The sequence below is a fragment of the Borostomias antarcticus genome (genome assembly GCF_949987555.1).
Source record: "Borostomias antarcticus genome assembly, chromosome: 25".
Classification (NCBI taxonomy): Eukaryota; Metazoa; Chordata; class Actinopteri; order Stomiiformes; family Stomiidae; genus Borostomias; species Borostomias antarcticus.
Genome location: NC_140258.1, coordinates 13,278,497 through 13,299,370, shown reverse-complemented (window position 1 = coordinate 13,299,370; position 20,874 = coordinate 13,278,497). Strand labels below are relative to the sequence as shown.

Genomic DNA, 20,874 nt, shown 5'->3' with positions numbered 1-20,874 from the left:
AAGGATCTAAATATAGCCATACATTGCTGCTGCTGTTGTTATTGTTGCTGTTTATAGCGCAGAATCCAATAACTTTGCCATTTCATTAAAAATCCGCTCGTCTTGTTGGTTAGCGCCAAGTAAATCAGGCCTGAGCTAGTAACCATGGTGATCTGGGCGTGGCTTTAGTCTGAGATGTGTGTCAGCAAATTTCCTCACAGGCAGTGTAGGCGTGTTGATCAGAGGAAACACACAAAAGAGGTGTACAGCTACGTGTGACTAGCTACTGTAGCGCTTGACTGACTGACTCTCTCCTGTGAGCATGCGGAAGCCAAGGCTCTAAACCGTAAACGAAACCTCAAACTGATGAGTTTTACTGTATATGACATCATAAGAATGATATCCATCCCCTGAGATTAGCACACGTGTACCAGTGCAGCACACCCTCTGGACAGCGCTGGTCTAGTATTCCCAGTCCCCCTAGCCCGGGCTGAGGCCACCCTCTGGACAGCGCTGGTCTAGTAGTCCCAGTCCCCCTAGCCCGGGGTGAGGCGCGGCCACCCTCTGGACAGCGCTGGTCTAGTAGTCCCAGTCCCCCTAGCCCGGGGTGAGGCGCGGCCACCCTCTGGACAGCGCTGGTCTAGTAGTCCCAGTCCCCCTAGCCCGGGGTTAGCTGAGGCCACCCTCTGGACAGCGCTGGTCTAGTAGTCCCAGTCCCCTAGCCCGGGGTGAGGCCTACCTGCAGGCCGTCCTGGAACTGCATGGCGTTCTGCATGGCCTCCTCTAGCCGGTCCAGCCTCTCCTTCCACGCCTTGTTCAGGGTCTCCCACGCAGAGTTCACCTGGGGACAACAAGCGCAAGTCCAAGGACACCCCCTCCGTTTTTAACAAGTAGCAGAGCGTGTCGTGATGGGAGTATTTTGAGGCGGCGATTTCTCAAAAGGCGACGCTCTGGTGCGATCGTCTACCTCGTCGATGCTCTTCTTGATCACGGGCTTGTCTGGTTCGCCGCAGGCCGCCATAAGCTCCGCCCCCAGGTTCCGTACCACGTCGAGCTCGTCCTGCAGGCCGTCGATCTCCTCCTTGAACGTCTGTAGGAGGGACGAGAAGAACGGAGACATGACCCTCAACAGGTGCCCCTCGTGACTAACATCGTTTCGCCGTGAATAACGGCAAGTGCGCATCTCTGACCTCCAGGGCCTCCTGCTGCTGCTTGACCACGGAGGGGTCGACGCCCGGCTCCTCCTGCTCCCGGAGCAGGTCCTGGGTGTCCTTGATGGTGACGATCAGGGCGCAGTGGTCACACCAGAACTTGTCGGCCAGGTCCATCACATCCAGCAGCTTGGCCTCACGCTCCTCCAGCAGGGCCTGGATGTCGTTCCAGATGAACACCATCTGGTCCAGCTTGTCTTGGACGGCTTAAACACACAAACAAACACACACAATGTTGTTTATATACTTTGACTATGTTTATGTATCTGTGGTGGGTTGAGCTGGGAGATACATGCCCACAACAGTGTTTATACACACTTAAGGCACAGCCAATCTGATGTGGGGATGCAAGGTTAGACCGTTGTTTGAGTATGTCCACATTTGGTACAAACATTACAAAGTATTTCCCTCTGACAGATCCAAGCATGCAGTTCTTAACAAGCATCTCCTGTCGTTGGCTCAGCGAGACTCATCTCAGAGAGACTCATCTCAGCGAGACTCATCTCAGCGAGCGAACCAACGTTGGGACCGAGGAGCGTGAGGCGCCGAAGGAGCCGGCCGTCACCTTTGGCGGAGATGTCCTTGTCGGGCCCCTGGGAGCGGGCGATCATCTCCTCCCCGCGCTGCCTCAGGGTCTCGTAGGACGGCTGCAGCTTCTCCAGGTCCATGGAGACGCTCTTGTTCTCGGAGACCTGCTCTCTGATCTTCTCCACCTCCACGGAGATGGAGGGAGGCTGGCGCAGACGCTCCACCATCCGCTCCAGGGACTCCAGCATCGGGTCGATCTTATCGTGGAACTGGGGGCGGAGGGGGCGGGGGCAGTGTTAGGGTCGCGAGATTACTTTTCGCAACCCAGTTTAGCAAGAACACCATAGAGTTCCTTAACCCTCAACTCAATGGTGTTATCGCTAAACTGGGTTGCGAAACGCGTAGATGCGTTAGGGTCAAGCTGACTGTAAGGGTCTCGTCTGAGAGGTAGAGTAGCAGGTACAGAAACGCCAGGAGAAACACCGTTGTGATCTTTGAGAGGCACATGCGAAAGGCATCAATCAGAATGAAATAAAGACTTATTGTTGTTCCAAAATGAAAGTAATAACTGATGCCGGTTAGACGGACATATTCTTATCCAGGACTTTCTACAACTGTCCAGTCTGGATCACCAGGCAGGGCAGGATCATTATCTACTGGTAGTACTACACAAACACTGGGGAATCAACCCTGTCCATTAAGCAAATGAGAACCAAGTTTGGAACAAGACATTCCCTTCTACCATCTGTGTTTATGTCCTCTATTTCAAAGGAAGGATGTGAATAATGTTTCCCCTTGCTTTGAGGCTGGCGATAAGGACATTTTTATCACGTCGATTTTCCCCGAGCTCTCATCACGACCCAGTCGCTACACTGGCAGGTCCTCAAACGACCCCGTCGAGAGACAAATCCAACAACAGTGTTAAAAACAAACAAACATTTTTAACTGCGCTCAGATGCACTCATGGGAAACAACAAGCCATCTTGTATCCACAACCGAACTTTCATGCTGGAAGGAGAGTCCGTTATACAGATTATAAGAGCTGCTTCAAACATTACAGGGGATCTGTGGACCTCATACACAGTAAGGGCTTCTAGTGCGTCAACATGGTGCCAATCACCAGCCCCTCGGATCTGTGTTCTGGGTAGAGATGATCCAAGTAAGTTACCAAGGAACCAAACAAAACAAGGGGAGATGATGAAATGAAGAGAGGTGAAACGGTTTAAGCTGAATATGAAATGCAAAGGAAGTGAGTCAATTAACAAATAATGAGGAAAAACCCAAATGGAAATAAAAATGATCTTAGGAGTACAACGATGTGCAGGTGGCTGTGGTTTAACCACGGTATCGTTGTTAAAATGACCTCATGAAAGTTCAAAGGCAGAGAAAGTGTGTGTGTGTGTGTGTGTGTGTGTGTGTGTGTGTGTGTGTGTGTGTGTGTGTGTGCCTGCATGCCCTCATACGTACAGTATATGTGCGTCCAGGGGCAGACTGGCCATCGGGAGTTTTCCCGGTGGCCTGGCGCGCCAACTGGCCTGGCACGCGGTGAATGGCCTGCCCCCCCCTTCCCCCGTCAACAAAATGAAACTGAAAGTGTTCCATCTCACCGCGTCGGCTCGGCTCGTGGCCTGACTTGGGCATGACCCCCGGCATGAAATATTCCCCCAGTCCGGCCCTGTGTGCGTCTCACCTGAGTGGACTTGGAGGTGGCCTCGTCCAGGGTCGCAGCCCTCTGTTTGACGTCCGCCTTCAGCTGTGTGTAGAGCTGGTCTGTGGCCGTGTATTTCTCCCTGATGGGGAGGCCCTCCGCTGGGCTCAGCTCCAGCAGCTGGGGCCCCGTCTTGTTCATCTTGTCTATGTGGGGCTTGTGCTCCGCAATCAGCTCACGCATTTGCTGTGGACAGTCAGAAAACACACAAGAGTAAAAACCCTTCAGCCTCACTAACAATGGAACTGTAATCCAGGGGCTCAAAAACAACTATTCCAACTGACTAAGGGGGTTTGTTGTCTTGACAAACCGCCTGGCCCTATATATGACTACAGAGATATCTTTGTATAGACCACCCTAGGCTAGGCTAGCTTTGATAGGCTACAGCAGTATGTTGCTTAGCCATAGGCAGGAACTTGTAGTTCTACTGAATGGCTAAAAGGCTAGCATAGCTAACCTCCAACAGGCTTTGTAGGAAAAGCTAAGTTCTCATTGGTTATCTCTGAACTACAGGTACAGTAGCAGGCTATAGAGCTTAACATGAAGGCCATAGCAGGCTTCAGGTTAAAAGGCTGGCTTGGCTATAGTGTGGACTCCAACAGACTATGTTGGTTCACCAAAGCTATAGTCTACAAACTGTGCTGTACAGTCGACTATCCATATGTTTATGTGAACTATTTGGAACGTTCATTAAAAGCCGTTCAAATGTGACCGTTTGGATAAAACATGTTTGCGATGAACGTTCGCCTCTGTTAGGTCAAGGTCATGGTCAACTTTATTTATAAAGCACGTTTAAAATCAACCGAAGTTGCACCAAAGTGCTGTACAATATATAAAATAAACTAAAACAAAAAACAGAATAAAGTGCACATAATCACAGAACAATAAAAGGACTAGGTGAATTTGAACGCAGCCCTGGTCTACATCAGGCCACAGCATCCTCACCCTCAGCTCTTCCTGCTGCTGCCGGAGGGCCTCGTACTCGATGGCGGGCGCGGGAAGCTGGATAAAGCTGGCGCGAGTGTCCTGGAGCCAGGGCCACAGCTCCTCGTACGTCTCCCAGAACTGGCCGGCGAGGGACTGGGCACGCTCCAGCTGCAGGCAGCGCTCCGAGTTCAGCTGGCTGACCAGCCCACACTTCTCCAGCAGGGCCTGGACCTTTGCCTGAGGGGAGATGGGCGAGAGGGAGGAGAGCATCGGTTGGTCGGTTGGACACTGGGAAAGGCACGTCAGGGGGGTTCCTCCCGTGTGGGGAGGTGCTGTACAGGTTGAAGTACAGGGATGTTTAGAGTATCTCTACAGGGGGGCAGTACGTTACATTCAGACGTATACGGCCTGTCAGTTCTGTATAATCCAAAGAGTGTGTGTTTCCTGTCAACTGACCTGTTTAAACAACTGTAAAAAGCAGCAACAAGGTGGACAATTCAATCAATAGTGGATGTTTTTTTGGGGGGGGGGGGGGGGGGGGGGGTTACCTTCAGGACTAGCTTCTCATCCTGGTCTTTCCTGCTCATGACGGCCTCCCCAGTCTTGACGATCTGGTCCACGGCGTCCTTGTGTCTCATGATGTCCATGGAGAAGGCCTGGGAGATCAAAGGAAGAGGATGTTTGTTTTGATCTCCATGGAGAACTCTGTTTGAGGCGCTTGTTTGTGTGATGGTGGTGTGCCTGGACCAGTATACAGTAACACCGACCAGGGTCAAATACACACGGTAAATAGTAGTGAGTGTTTGTGGGGATGCGTGTGATTTAGTTTGCACTCATGTCACATTGAACTGGGTGAACAAAATCAAGCGCACCCCATGTATTTGGCTGCATATGCAGATACAGTAGAGCCTCAGAGATCCGAACCCATCGGGAATGAGGGTCGTTCGGATCTCTGAATTGTTAGTACTGTAACTCTGAAAGCGACATCAAAATACAACAAATTTACAAAATAGAATATTTTGTTTACACTCAGAATAAATCAATAAATACCCTCTGACCCTCTGACCAGACTACCAGGATCTCCGAGGTTCGGTTCTCTGAGGTTCTGCTGTAGTACGATAGGATGGCGTGGTGAATGAGACTGACCTTCTGGGTCTGGAGCTGGGCGGTGGTCTGGTCCAGTTCCAGTCGGATCTCACCAGCAGACTGCAGCTTCTTCTCAGCGTCTGTCAGCCAGGTCAGTTCGGCATCAGCCGCCTGGTCAAACTAGGACACAAACACGGGGGACAAATCAACATCAACAACAACAAGACCTAGGTCTCTAAAGCTATCCTCGTGAGACCATCCTGATCTCGCCATCTCACAATCTGTTTCTCACTCAGATCAGCCCGGCCAGGCTCAGCAGGAATCTTGTTTGTACCCGAGTAAAATTTACTCTGAAACTTTGCCTGAGTAGAATTTACTCAGGCCAATCAGCGTCCTGTGAGGAGGAACTACACTGTGACAGACAGATGGTTCGTCCAATCATCTGTCAAGTATTTTTGAAAGAGCCAAACAAACCCATTTGGCGTGTCAGGTTACTCTAAAGCCCCCAAGTATAAATCAAATGATTACTGTATCTGTGCAGTCTATGACATAACAACCTCTTGAAATATTACATACAGTAATATTCAATCATCTTTATGAACTGTTATCATAACCATAGCTGTGCTGTGAACAACAATGATTTACGGAATAGACATAATTCATGGATGATGTCATCATTAGACATAATTCATAATTCATGGATGAACAAATGCTAACATGCTTCCTTTCCAGTGTCTATGGACACAACAGAGGTAATTAGCAGTTAATCAGATGCAAATGTGCCCACGCTCTGTAACCCGAGACCGGTGATTAATGAACAGTAACAGCACACAACAAAGCTCCCACAAGGCCATGCAGCCAAGGGAGGCAGGACGTTGTCCCTGCGGCAGATGGGATTCAAACCACAGTAGTCACCAATCACCGCGCAGAACAATAACCACATTCAGCTCTGGGGACTTCCCTGTTGAGCGCATCGTCTGGGCTGAAGTCAGTGTATTAATCTGCATGCTTATCTAGTGGCTTGGGGCAAATGGAGTATTGCACAAATAAATCAAATAAATAATTAATCTTTCTCTTTATGGTGATTTCTTTTCAGTGTTTTGCTGTTTAAAGCTGTATCAAGAGCCCAAACATGTCCAATCTGCACGGGATTCTTAGAACAAAATCCAACATAGATCCTGGGTGGGTCGTGTATTCATGGGGTCAGCTGGTGGGTGTTCACCTGCTGAGACCGGAGGATGGCGGCGTCTATCTGCTCGGCGTGCTGGCCGATGGCGTCGCTGGCGGCCCGGTAGCGTTCGTTGTCCTCGGTGACGAGGCGGTCCAGGCCCTCGCGGGCCCTCCAGGGGACGAGCTCCAGGAGAGAGCTGCTCACCTCATTCAGGAGGTCCACCTGGGGCTTCTGGGAACTGGACTCCTTCAGCAGGGCCTGGGGGAAGGGGAGGGAGGGGGGGGGTGTTTGTTTGTTTGTTTTGTTCAAAACCATCCATCCATTTTGATCTTGCCCATCCCAATCTGGCACTCAGTCTATCCATCCCTCCATCCCTCCATCCCTCCATCCCTCCATCCCTCCATCCATCCACCCACCCATCCATCCATCCATCCATCCATCCATCCATCCATCCATCCATCCATCCATCCATCCATCCATCCATCCATCCATCCATCCATCCATCCATCCATCCACCATCCATCCATCCATCCATCCATCCATCCATCCATCCATCCATCCACCCACCCATTAATGACGTGTTAAAAAGCTGCCTAATCCCGCCCACCAAGGCTGCAGCGCCTCTGACACCCTCCCAAACCAGAGGACCTCCCCCGTCCGCCCGCCTACCTTCAGCCTGGCCTGCGCCTGGGTGAGCTGCTCTCCTACGGGCTCCTGGGAGGCGAAGGTCCGGAGCTCCTCCTCCACGCTGCCCAGCCAGGAGCCCAGGTTCTGGTGCGTGTTCTCCAGCCGGGCGGCCAGGCCCAGGGCCTGGTCCAGGGTCTTGGACACGGCGCCGCTCGTGGAGGTAATCTCAGCGTAGCGCGTCTTGATGCCGTCCAGCTTACCCTGGATCACGACAACCTCATCCCCTAGACAGAGTAGGGGGGATGGGTTATGGTTTATCAGTAACCCCTGAAAAGAGATTGCTCCCAAGTGTGGTAGCGATAAAAATCTACAAAAAACACAATCGCAGTCCCCACAACTGCTTTCGCGTTCAATATGAACACATGTATCAGTAATTCACATGTACATGTATTTATGTCTGTGGTTTTAGTCCTCTTAGTTGTATGGCTGGCAGTGCTCTGGTACCTGTGGTCTGTTTGAGCAGCTCCATCCCATTGGAGATGGCCTGGTCCACGTTCTCCCTCCTCAGCTCAATGTCCTCATGTAGCGCCTGGAGAAAACACAAAGACCTCACCATGACCGCCGGAGACCAAGGAGCTCCTCAGCTCCGCACGAACAACGCAGCTTTTAAAGGGACCGAAAGCGGACGGATGAAATTTATGGAACATTATGGAACAAAATGAGAGATAAACAAGGAATAAACGGTTGAACAAACAAAATAAGTAAACAAGCGCTCGGGCCGAGGCGGAGAAGTGCTCCACGTTGTGTTTGTGTAATACCAGCTGTTCTGCCCGCTGCTTCTCGAGCACGTCCGTTTGGTAGTCTTGCACGGACACTTCGCACAGCCTGGCGTGGACCTCGGTGAGCCAGGTCATGAGGGCGACCTCGTCCTCGCCGAACAGCTGGGCGTTGGCCAGGGCCTGCAGCAGCATGTCGGCCTTCCTCCTGCTCCGCTCCTGCAGCTCGATGTAGCCGGCCTGGGTGGCGTCCAGCCGGTTCTGGACCAGCTCCTTGTCGTCCCCAGAGCTGACCGCCCGGAGCCTCTGGCCCAGACTGACCGCCTGGTACAGGTCCTTACTGTGAGCCACAATCGCCTCCTCTAAGGCCTGACCCACCAACCAGCGTTGAGCGCAAACACAGGGGGATACGCACAAACACAAACAACAAACAACAAACACGGCGGGAAAACAATGAATAACGCAGAAGGTAACGGAACTCAAAATCATAATACGTAACTGAACACAAACGCCCACGCAGAACGTGAAATCAAAATGACCACAGCAAACAAAAACTGAGAGAGCGAGGGAAAAAAAAGATGACAGGGTGATGCTGAAGACGACCTGAGCGAGAGGTCGGCCGGTCGGCCGGTCGGTCGGTCGGTCGGTCGGTCGTTCGGTCGGTCGGTCGGTCAGTCAGGAGCATGTTACCTTATGCTGGGCGATCTGCTCCTGCAGTTTGGAGGTCTGGGTTCCGATGGGTTCGGAGTTGGCCAGGCGCTTCTCCGTGGCGCTCAGCCAGTCACACAGAGGCTCCAGGGTTTCGTGGAACTGTTGAGCTACAACTAGAGTGCTCTTCAGCTGCTTCAGCCTGGCGGGCAGGGAGCCAGGAGACGAGGGGGGGGGGAGAGAGGAGCCAGGAGACGAGGGGGGGGGAGACAGGAGCCAGGAGACGAGGGGGGGGGAGACAGCAGGAGAGACAGAGAAAGTGAACCCATGCCCTTCCTACATCAGTCTGGGTCTACACATTTAACTGATCATTGGCAGGCCAGGAGAGATACCGGATGAACGTTACAACCCACCCCTTTTTCACAAAGCAGACGGGTCAGATGTTAACGTGGCGCTCATACACACCTGCTGTCGGCCTTCTTCAGCAGGCCCTCCCAGCGCTGTCCCAGGCCGTCCACCTCCCTGCCCACCTTCTCCTTGTCCACCGACTCGGCCCGCTCGGCCACCTTCGCCCCCTCCCTGCGGATGAGCTCCACCGTGGGCCGGCGCTCGTCCAGCAGCCTCTGGAGCAGCTGGTGACCAGAGAAACGCCGTTTATCACTCGACTCTTTACAGACGGAAAACTCACGCCAGTCTTTTGTTTTCTTCGAAGAGAAACGTTTCTCGGGGGGAATGTCTCGGAGGACTGTGGGTGGCGCGGCCCGCTGCGGTCAGCGTCCGCTGGACCGTGCCTGCAGAAGTGGCCGCGGGCCAAGACTGTGTGCGAGCGCCCGTGGGCCAACCGATCACAATGTTTTATAGAAGCTGTCCGGGCCAAACAAAGTGGGGTAAGTTATGACGCCCCTCCACCACGCTTTCACTAGGAATATTGCTTTCAGGGAAACAAGTCATAAATCTGACGAACGTAAATTAAACGTTCGCTCAACAAAAGCTTGGGAATTAGCTCAACATGACGCTTGACAATGGGTCGCCAATAAAGAAGACGGATGACTATGCGATGAAGCCATGGATGTTGTTTAAACGTACTTCCCAGAACAGCTATGGCTGGGCTTCGTGTTTATGTTAAGTACTGTATGTCGCACACTTTACTAACGACTTACTTTCTGCTCCTGTATCTGGGCCTTGACTACTTTGAACTCAGCCGACGGAGGCTTCTGATTGGCCACCAGCTCCTCTGTGTCTGTCAACCAGCTGAGCAGCGACTCCAGAGCGTCTTGGAACCTCCCACAATGCAACAGGGCCTCATGCAGCTGTACCGAGCGCTCAGCAATCTGTGAACGACAACCAGCGAAGGGTTAAAAATAGACATCACCTGTTCCAGGGTTCCAGACTTCAAACACCCAGAGACACATACCAGGGGAACGATCAATCAGTGAGAACTATACAGCATTATACACCCTCGACCTGATCCAGGGACGCCATTAGACTTGACCCTTACTGCGACCTCTCTAACGGTAACTATCCCAGCAGGAGAAGACTTAATAACAGCAGAGACAGCTGACCTTTTTGTTGAGGGTGTTCCAGTGCGCGTTGGCCTCCTCAAGTTCCTGTTCCAGGTTTTTGGTGCTGGTTCCTTTGGCGGCGCTCTGGATCAGAGCCTGGCCCGTGGAGTTGATGTCTTGAAGCTGCGCTTGCAGCGGGTCAATCTGCTCCTTCTGGAATACCTGTGGCACGCGATCAAATACAAAAAAACACTTTCTCTTAAGTTTCTCTCTTAGTTTTGGCAGTTCATAACAGTTCATAATAACCAGATTACTAATGAAAGACATAATAATAGTTGCGATGTTCCTTCTAAGCATAACATCAAACCCCTAACATACAAGAGCGTATGCATTAGGGTGCTTATTGAGTTATGCTTATTAGTGCTGGATTGATTCTCTCAATTTTGAGCTTTCAAATTCACTCGGAATAAAGATAAAGCATTTCTACAGTTCAGTATATGGAAGATGGACTGTGTGTTTTGTAAAATAGTGGAGTCTTGTAATGTCAAATGGGATGGGCCAAATGTGTTGGCATAACAGAAATACAAATAAACTATACAATCACAGTCATTGGCATGATTCCTGCTTTCAAAGGTTATGCCTTGGCGTCTGATAGAAGCAAGTCGATGGGGGACTTTTTAGTATTTTGAACTTTCGAATGAACCAAACCAAAGTCACTTCTTTGAAATATGGATGTGACCACCCATGGATTACCTCTGGCTTTGTATGTAAACAACAGAAAATACATTACATTACATTACAGTAATTTAGCAGACGCTTTTATCCAAAGCGACTAACAATAATAATAACTATAAACATCTGAGCCCCAAATAGGGTTTGGCTGTTCTCTCTGGAGTGATTGCATATCCCGCTTCTCCAAGCTAGCGAGCAGCCCAGCGTGGCCGCCATGCTCTGTCAGGGGTCAGCTGGCCTCGACGAGGACAGAGCCCAGCCGTCGGTTAACGAGCAGCTGTGGACGATCACACGGAGAGACCAGCCGCCTCGTGGGCCCGGCTCGGTGCGCTACGGCCCGTTCAGGCCGCCTGTAACCTGATCATCGCGGGGAGCGAGTCCAGCACGGCACCCTCGCTCATCAGACAAGCGCCATAACCACCGAGAGAAACGCCATATCTAGCAAGAGAAATGTGCGCTTGGCTTGGTTGAGCTCGAAACGCCCTGAAAATCCCAGAGAAGGGCTATTTTTGGGTACCTGCGGGGAAGAAAAGTCTACGAGGTCCATGTCTGGACAGGCAGCTATGGCAGTCAATAAGCTCTCTATCTCCTCCTCCCCCAGGTGATGGAAGGTCCGCTGGCTGCCATTGGCCAGGCAGGCCTCTCTCTCCACGGCCTGTAGGAAGTCCTCCAGGTCTTCCATGGAGTACCTGGGCGGTTTGGCCCCTGTGTCCAGTCTAGGCAGCGGCACCGAGCTCCCGTAGGCCTCGGGCTGGGTGACCACCACACTGACCAGCTCGCAGTCCTCCTGGGACGACGCGTCCTCTAACAGCTCGGCGGTCGAGAGCTCGTCATAGCCCGCCAACGCGGAGGGGCACTGAGACCCAGAGGCGCCGCCGCCGCCACCGTTCCGCGTCCTGGGTGCCGACCCGGAGGACAGCCTCCCGGCGGAGTTCCCGCGGTGACGAACTCCGTTGCGGGCGGCGGACGCCTCCGTCTCGCTCGGATCGTCAAGGAGGGCGTCGCAGGCGTCGACCCCCCGCCGGCCCTCCCGACAGAGGCTCCTGGCGGCGCCGTGCCTGACCGGCGAGAACGGGAAGTCCTCCTGGCCAGAGCTGAGCGAGCGGCCGGGCCTCAGCTCGCCGGACACGTGCACGGCCTCGCAGGACGACAGGCTCCTGGTACCGGGCCCGGGGCCCGTCCTGTAGGCCCGGCGCGCCCGCCGCTCGCGCTCCGCCGTGGGGCTACACAGCCCCGAGTCCTCCTCGGAGGTGAGGGAGTTGGTGACGCTCCTGCCCCTGCGAACCCGTGCCAGCCCGGGCCTCTCCGGCACCTCGGCGCCCAGCGTGCCGCTGCGTCCGGCGTACTCCCCGAGGCCGTGCGGCGCGAACGTCCTCCAGGAGCGCCGGTGCTGCGGCGGCGGCGGCAGCTGCTCCCTCCTCGGCGCTTCCTGCGGGCGGGGCTTAGCCAGGACGGTCCCCGCCCCTCTGATGACGTCGCCGTTCAACTTCGGCCCGTCGAAGGCGCCGCCGCCGCCACCGCGTTCGTCCGGCCGGGCCGCCCGCAGCTCGAAGGCGCTGGAGGACGCGTGGACGCCGTTCCCGCAGAGGGCGCTCATGTCCAGGGCGCGGTGCGCGTAGGGCAGGGTCCCGGGGAAGTGTCGGGACGCCAGGCTGCCCTTGGAACCACAATCAATTTGCTCGTTGAGGCGGACCGTGTCGTAGATGGACCTCTGGGGAACGTAGCAGTCGTCTATGTTCAGATCCTCCTCCTCGCCCTTACCAACGCACGACGGGTTCTGCCGGAGGCAGTCCGGCCGGCTCAGAGGCTTGCCCATCCTGAGCCTCTACTCAGCCAGAGAGCTGAGGTCTGAGCCTCAGCTGCACCCCACTGATGCAGAGAAAAATATACACTACTAAAAATGAACTATGGTTTGAGGTATGCGTTGTTTCAGTGCAGATTTGGGGAGTAAAAGCTAGTGCTTCTCTATGGACACAGTAAAATTCACTGTTAACTAAGACAATAAATTAATTACTGAATTAAGAGCTATTTGTTCATCTTAAAACTTAAAATAAGAATATAAAAAAATAAATACATCTGTAGTTTTTCTTCTGACAATGCTAATAGAAAAATAATTTTTGATCGAAAAATATATCTAGCTCCAAAAAATGCTAATCCGAATTGCAAAAGAAGAAAGATTCCCAGAATTTAAATTAATTAAAAACGTGACAGAAAAATCCAACGTTAGTCCATCAGTGAGAGAGAGTACAGCAGCAGTGCTGCCAGTCTGCTGGAGCTCCAGTCATCCAGCCCAGTCGCCTCTCCTCCTCCTCCCGCCTGCTCTCTCCTTCCCTGAACGTTACTCCTGGACTCTCCGGGCTCCGGCGCTAAACGTCCCTTAAAAGTGCCTCTCCTACTCTCGGCCCCCCAGATCCCCGGGGCTTCTGCGACGGCGAGTGGCGGAGGAAAGACTTCGGCGCCGAGCGTAATCAAAACAAAGGAGCTCCGCAACGCAAACCCGGCGCTCCTGGCTGCCCTGCCTGCTGCCTCTCTGCTGTGTCTCTCCCCCCCTGTGACAGACAGCCTCCCTTCTGGCGCACACGCACGGACGCAGGCCCCGCCCACTCCCTCCCGGCTCATTATTCAGCCCAACATCTGCCGCTCCGGCTCCGGTCGTGCTGAGGGCCGCGCGGACGAGCGTTGATTGGTGGACGGCTTCCCTTTCTGATTCCCCCCTTCTGTCTCCACGGTCCACATGACTTAACTTCTTAGTCATCCGTCTTGGCAACATCCCTCTCTCTCTCTCTCTCTTTCTCTTTCTCTTTCTCGCTCTCTCTCTCTGGCTGAGCAGGGGGGGCGGGGGAGGGGAGGAGAGGGTAGAGGGAGGTGGGGGGGAGGGGAGGAGAGGGTAGAGGGAGTGGGAGGGAGGGGGGAGGAACATGCACCAGCTTTTCTCCTCTGAAAAGGAAAAAAAAAGGAAAGCCCAGACCAGCGGGCAGCTCCCACTTTGGTGACCAGGGCTGAAATAGATATGTTTCTCTCCCCCCCACCCTCTCTCTCTCTCTCTCTCTCTCTCTCTCTGCCCCCCTCTCTCTCTCTCTCTCTCTGCCCCCCCCCCTCTCTCTCTCTCTCTCTGCCCCCCTCTTTCTCTCTCTCTCTCTCTGCCCCCCTCTTTCTTTCTCTCTGTCTCTCTCTCTCTCTCTCTGCCCCCCTCTTTCTCTCTGTCTCTCTCTCTCTCTCTCTCTCTGCCCCCCTCTTTCTCTCTCTCTCTCTCTCTCTCTCTGCCCCCCTCTTTCTCTCTCTCTCTCTCTCTCTCTCTCTGCCCCCCTCTTTCTCTCTCTCTCTCTCTCTCTCTCTGCCCCCCTCTTTCTCTCTGTCTCTCTCTCTCTCTCTCTCTCTGCCCCCCTCTTTCTCTCTCTCTCTCTCTCTCTCTCTCTCTGCCCCCCTCTTTCTCTCTCTCTCTCTCTCTCTCTCTCTCTGCCCCCCTCTTTCTCTCTCTCTCTCTCTCTCTCTCTGCCCCCCTCTTTCTCTCTCTCTCTCTCTCTGCCTGTGAGAGTGAAAGTGAGAGTGCGCACCACTCCTGGTTTAAAGGAGCAGCCGCGGGTGCCCGGTAGGTAGATACCGTGGATAACCAGTACTCACAGTATAGTCTGAAGTTGAACAGGCAAAGGGACGCGTCTCGGCCGTAAGCCATCATCACGCTGCCAGTCTTAATGGCGGCGGAATGCTGAGGGAGGCTCAGATCTCAGGTAATCTAACACTGTGGGCTCTGCCAGGAGGAGCACGGAGGGCCACGCCGTCGGAGGGCCCGGGACCAGGCAGGGAGAAGAAAGGAGACGACGAGAGAGATAATGGGACTTTATTTCTGTTTCCTCGTCTGTCTCCGCCGCGGAAGTCTTTGAAAAGAAAAGAGTCTAGCTGTCCGTTTGAAAGCGATTGGGAGAGTTTGGGAGAGCGGAGGGCTGGCAGAGAGATATTTAAGAGGTTAAAGAGATTGGGCTAGGGGCGCGGGGGGCTAGGAGATGGATTTGAATCCCACAGACATCTGACATAATCCAGGCACTGAATTAAGTAAGAAAAATGATTCCACCACTTGTCCTCCTTCCCAAGACGGAGCTGTTTACTGCTCCCTGTCCTTCTAGCCTATCAGCATGAGAATCTTTTTCTTCCATGTCAGGGCACTCCTTAAAAGGGGATGGATAAAGATTGGCTGTTCCCGTTAACAAACGATAATAAACAAATCAAAACATCTAATAGGCCTTCCTAGCGTCCCTAATGGCGTACAGATCACTTGCATGGAACGTATTACCTTGCATGTGAGTCATGTTTTTCGTGAGTAATAAGCACACCGAAGGTTGTGGAAGGGACACGTTTCTCTGTGACTCTGAAAGTGTAGAAAAAGCCTTTCGACGACCCATCACCTCATCAGTCATTCCTCACAAAGGCCGTGCATTAAATGAAACCATTATGAATGCAGGGAACAAAGATGTCAATGAGAGAAACTCAGAAGCTGCTCTTGAGCGAGCGTGGAAGTGCCGACATTGTTGGGGAGCAGCTGACACACTGAAGTAGGTAGGCGGTGCGTCGGAAACAAAAGCTCCAGGGGGAAACGTGGAACATAATGACCGCAATAAAAAGTTCCTCTCCATCATAGCGCAACAATGTAACCCGCTCCCAAAGCCCCGCGCCCAAAGCTCCTGGGACACAGCGGCTCTCGAGTTTCTCCCCGTCGGGAGGTGTCATGGCTGAGACGGTGAGTAAGCTGTACGGTGTGGTATTCCCAACAGCGCTGATCTTCCCAACAGCGCTCTGCCCCTCAGCACCTTCTCTGTCAGGGATCCGGATGATTCAGGGGACAGAAATTCCTCGGAATCACCAGAGACACTGATGTAATGTCTGAGTTGAAAAGAGCGTCTGCCCACGCACCCCCCGCAGATCTAGTCACCGACTGAGCTTCTGCTCCCGTTAACGTGAGGATATCCACACACACAGACCGCTGCTCCCGTTAACGTGAGGATATCCACACACACAGACCGCTGCTCCCGTTAACGTGAGGATATCCACACACACAGACCGCTGCTCCCGTTAACGTGAGGATATCCACACACACAGACCGCTGACAGGATCTACGAAGGGGTGAAACATTTGGTGAAACATTTGGTGTTTTGTGTCGGGGAGAGGCAGTATTTTCAGAGGTCTCGAATGCTTTCTTTCTTTGTGAGTGAAAGCCAGGACCCAGTGGCCTCCTTCCGTCAGAATGACCTGACCCAGAGCTGCCTCTGCCTCTCCATTTCTCTCACAACACCTGGTAATGGAACCTAGGGGACCAACGGGTCTTTAACTGACAGGCAAGGGGGAGGAGAATATGAAATGGAACATGAAAACATTCAATTTAGACTAAACACATTCCACTGCGTTCTGTCTCCATCGAGTCCTTGGCTATTCTCTGAGCATCTAAACAGTCAGGCAGCCAATAAGATTCCAGCTCTTGGGCTTTATTGGTTGTGAGGGGGAGTTTTCTGCGCTCTGTCACTCACAGTGTGGACGGATCAGTCAGGACACAGTGGAGGGGTGGTATGAATGGATGGTTGAGTAGTAGTGGTGTATGACTGAGCACAATGGTGATTTTCCGCCAGCAGCTGACTGTGTTGTGTTCACCCTGCCCCTCCAGACCGACGTAGGGGACAATGGCAGGTCTGGAACAACAGGCAAGACACGTGTTGCTCAGCAACAGCTTGGATTATTCTGGGATGGCCTTTACACACCCTTTAGATGTGCGACAAAATTAGATACAAGACTTAAGATTCCTTGTATGGATTCTTGTACGGTGTTCAGTCACGATTTTTTTAAAAAATACATCAACATGAACATGACAAAGATGTAATAAATTCCTCTGGCCTATATTTCTGCATGGATGTGTGCCATGCGGAGCGAATATAGGTTAATCCTCCCGCATCAACTCCACAGGAATGTACAGGCTTTCTGAGTGCGCTAAGAGAGTCTATAAGGCAGGCTAATGGCTAACCCTTCCTGATCCCTGACTGTCACACCAACAACAGACTGGGGATGGTAAATGGACTGCACTTATATAGCACTTTTATCCAAAGCGCTTTACAATGGCCTCTCATTCACACAACAACGGTGGCAACTGGCAAAGCGCCAGCCTGCTCATTGGGCTCAGTGTCTTGACCAAGGACACTCCGACACGTGGACTTGGCGGGATTCGAACCGCCGACCCTACGATTATCGGACGACCCGCTCTACCTCCTGAGCTATAGCCGCCCCAGGGGACACAATCATGCTGGTCCAACATGTTAAAGACAGAGATACAGTCCGTCACAGTGTTATTAGATCTCATATTAAGATGGGCTTGATGACTGGGAAGTAGCGAGGCTGGTATGTTTAGTATGTGTGAATCAGGGGTGAGGGTTTATAGGGGTGAGGCTTCCAACGGTGAGGTTTACAGGGGTGAGGTTTGCAGGGGTAAGGATTGAACGGGTGAGGTGCAGAGGGGGGAGGTTTGTAGGAGCGAGATTTGCAAGATGGCACGTGCAGGGGTACGCTTTCTATTTCAGGTGCTTTGATTTGCCATGGAGCTGTGTGTGTGTGTGTGTGTGTGTGTGTGTGTGTGTGTGTGCAGTCCAGACATTCCTGGCTCTATGTAAGCATACTGTACACACTACCCAACGCCTTTGAAGTTGGCACAGTTGGAACAATATACAGAGTCCACTGCCTCAAGATGTAGAGCATTCTCATTCCCTGGCAGCAAAGAAACCAATATGAAAAGCTAATGTATTAGTTTACAGCTACCATGCACGATAACAGCAGACAGTTTTTCAAAATCGAATGATGATCATATCTAGGGATTCTCTTGTGTCAGACGCCACGGTTTGAAATAGAATTCCATTTACTAAAGGGGTTAAGAGAAAGCCTATTTCTCCATTTTGTTACCATTGTTCCCAGAAGACAGATAGCAAAATAACACAGACGAGCAATACACTGCCAACCAGTTAGTAGGTCTAGTAAACATTAGCATTCTGGCTAACAGAACCCGAAGGGCCTTTGAGGAACAGATGCTGGCCTGTCACACCAGAGAATAAACGCTGGGAGGCTAAATTATGAAACAAAGAACTTTTCAGACTCTCGCTGAAAATAATGAAAAAACAAACAGGCGTGCCCTGCCCACCACAATCCTCCAGAAGTGTGTGTGTGTGTGTGTGTGTGTGTGTCTGTGTGTGTGTCTGTGTGTGTGTGTGTGTGTGTGTGTGTGTGTCTGTGTCTGTGTGTGTGTGTGTGTGTGTGTGTGTGTGTGTGTGTGTGTGTGTGTGTGTGTGTGTGTGTGCGTGCATGTGAAAGAGAGAGAGAGAGGGAGCAGGAGTCACCCCCGGCATCCTAAGCTCACGCCAGGGAAGACACACAACCCCCCACTGACACCCAGCTTCCCCTTAACCCCCCGCCCCCAGCCCCCCGCCCCCAGCCCCACAATGGCCGACCGGAGACCCTTTGTTAAGCGGCCAGATGCTGCACAACATACTGAAGCATCAATCCCCCAGGGAGGGAGGAGCACACGTGGCCAGCAGGCCCACCAGGCTGCCTGCTGTTAGCCCAACACCGCAGGAGCTAACGCAGCCACAGCAGCGCCCCCGCTGGCCGCTGACTGGTACTGCACCCACGCTGCTGTTCTGGAGTGATACAGTAGGTGTCGTGAGAGATTTACGAGGTCACTGGGACAGAGCGTACTGTAAGTTGATCTGGCTTTCAATCTGATCAGATGCTTGAGGTTTTTGGATGATAACAGCATGTATGCTGCACATGTGTCACAATGTGTGTAATGGAATATGCACAAGACGACGCCACGTGTGTGTGTGTGTGTGTGTGTGTGTGTGTTTGGGGGGTGGGGTTGAGATCGCAAAGGTGAATATCTAAATTTCAGTTCTCGTAACAAGTGACAATAAAGCTGTATCGCACAGTAAAGTCATAGGATTCCTGCTTGATTCTGGGGACTGCCCTGAGCCACAGGTATTCCTGGGGAGTGGGGAACGTATTGTCTTTCCTCCACTGTTATGGGTGGTGACTGTGGGCTAGAGTGATACAGAGTAGCCTACTACCCTCCCACTCTAGTCCCCCTGGGAGGGTTATGTCATCTGTGGCGTGGGTGGGGAAAGTTACCCCTCTGGAGCACAATAGGAACATGTGTGACTGTAACATGACGCCATCACCATCATCAGTCAGTACACAGCTTGTCGGGGGGATTCCATGCTCATTCTTTCCCATCATGATCCTCAGACCGTTTTACTAACCTTGAAATCACGGGGAAACAAAGGCTTACTGTAGTGACTAGAACTAGAATATTGTGTATCTGTATGGGTTTATATTAGGGTAGGAAGTCTGCATGATCTCAACAGTACAACTCACTGGTGAAATGGTTACAAAAATGACCTCTCACCTTGAACTCTTCGAGCTGCTGGTTGATGACCTCCGTCTCCATGCCGACCACGCCCTGTGAGTCTTCTTGGCGCTCCGCCCCGTCGAGCTTCCCCGCGAACTCCTGCAGTTTGGAGGAGAGCTCCTCCAGCCTGGCCAGCGTGCTGTCCACCTGCTCCTCCCTGACCTTGGCCCGGTCCATCAGCTTCCCGCACTGCTTAGTCAGGGCGTCCAGGTCCCTCTTCAGCCCCAGCAGGTCCGGAGAAGCTTCGGTCTCCATCGTCTTCTTACAGCTGTCGCCGGCGTTGGCCGCGTTGGTCATCAGCTCCCGGAGTTTGGCCGCGAAGGCCTGGACGCCACCTCGCTGCTCCCTCAGAGAGGCCAGGTCGCGCCCGACGGGAGCCATGCTGTCCAGCTCGTCGTCCAGGTCGGCGAAGTGGGTGAACATCTCGCGGATGCTGCTCTGGAACTGCCCGATGCCCTGGAGCTTGCGCTCCATGGTGGAGCAGGTGTCGCCCACCTGCTTGCTGAGGGAGCTGTACTCCTTCTCCAGGCTGTCGGCCTGCAGGAGCAGGTCTGTCACCCCCTTGGCCTCGGGTACCTCCACCACCAGGCCCTGGGCCAGGTCCTTCAGGTGCTCCACCTGCCCCTGCACCCCCTCCAGGCTCCTCTGCTGGGCCTTCATGGTGGTCAGGTTCTTGTTGCTGAAGGCCTGAACCCCCAGAGAGGCGTGGGCGTCCAGCTGCTTCTTAGCTCCCTCCAGCTGACCTTCGGCCTCTCTCTTGGTGTCGTTAAACTCCTTGATGTTCTGGGAGATCTTCTCCAGGGAGTCCCTCTTGCTCTGGAGTCCTTCCGTCACCCTGTCCACACTGTGGCCGATGGCCGTCCTCTCTTCCCTCACGGCCTCGGTGTCGGCGTTGGCCACCTCGAGGAGGCGGTCCGCGGCGGCGTTGAGCTGCTCCACCTGCCCCCCATGTTTGTCCGCGTCTTTCTGGATGGCCTTCAGCTGGGAGATGGAGCTCTCCACCTCCGCCGGGTCCACGCTGAGCGTCACGCGGACCTCCCTGGTCTCGCACTCCTGGGCCCAGGAGCTCAGCTTGTCGGCGTGCTCCTGGTACTTCTGGGCCCTCTGCAGCGCCCCCTGGAGCTTCTCCGCCCTGTCCGCGGCGCCCTTCTTCACCTCGTCCCAGTTGGAGCGCAGGGCGGAGAGCTGACCCTGCAGAGCCAACTTCTCGGCCCCGTCCGTGCTCTGGAACAGAGCCTCCCCCTCCCTGACCAAGGTGCTGTAGGGCTCCTCCTGGTCCTTCAGTGCCTTTTGGAGGTCGCTGTGCTCCTTCAGAGCCTGACGGAGGGCCTCCACCCTGGCTGAGATGGGTTGGGGCTTGGCCTGCTCCTGGAGCTGCTGGTCCAGCCAGGTCTGGAAGTCCTTGGAGGTCTGATGGAACTGCTGGGAGCTGGCAAAGGCTGAGTTCAACTGCTGGATCCGCTTCCCTGAGGACGAAGAACACATCAGATGAGTTTCAAGACTCTGTCAAGAATGGGCCTCCAGGGGTGCTAGCGAGTCACGGTGGATCTC

The 20,874-nt window shown here is 53.3% G+C and overlaps 1 protein-coding gene across 1 annotated transcript in view; it reads right to left on the bottom strand.

The window, feature by feature from the left end:
• Positions 1–20,874, bottom strand: part of dst (dystonin) — a gene marked incomplete at its 5' end in the record, with an annotated part of 129,628 nt that overhangs the window by 25,366 nt on the left and 83,388 nt on the right. The window contains 17 exons of the mRNA XM_084458642.1: positions 719–820; positions 947–1,069; positions 1,170–1,396; positions 1,756–1,987; positions 3,409–3,612; positions 4,372–4,590; positions 4,902–5,009; positions 5,500–5,619; positions 6,662–6,868; positions 7,280–7,521; positions 7,742–7,826; positions 8,056–8,382; positions 8,704–8,863; positions 9,127–9,293; positions 9,822–9,992; positions 10,224–10,385; positions 19,321–20,789. Of these exons, the coding sequence (XP_084314768.1) occupies positions 719–820; positions 947–1,069; positions 1,170–1,396; positions 1,756–1,987; positions 3,409–3,612; positions 4,372–4,590; positions 4,902–5,009; positions 5,500–5,619; positions 6,662–6,868; positions 7,280–7,521; positions 7,742–7,826; positions 8,056–8,382; positions 8,704–8,863; positions 9,127–9,293; positions 9,822–9,992; positions 10,224–10,385; positions 19,321–20,789 (4,325 nt within the window). The remainder of the gene's footprint in view (positions 1–718; positions 821–946; positions 1,070–1,169; positions 1,397–1,755; positions 1,988–3,408; positions 3,613–4,371; positions 4,591–4,901; positions 5,010–5,499; positions 5,620–6,661; positions 6,869–7,279; positions 7,522–7,741; positions 7,827–8,055; positions 8,383–8,703; positions 8,864–9,126; positions 9,294–9,821; positions 9,993–10,223; positions 10,386–19,320; positions 20,790–20,874) is intronic.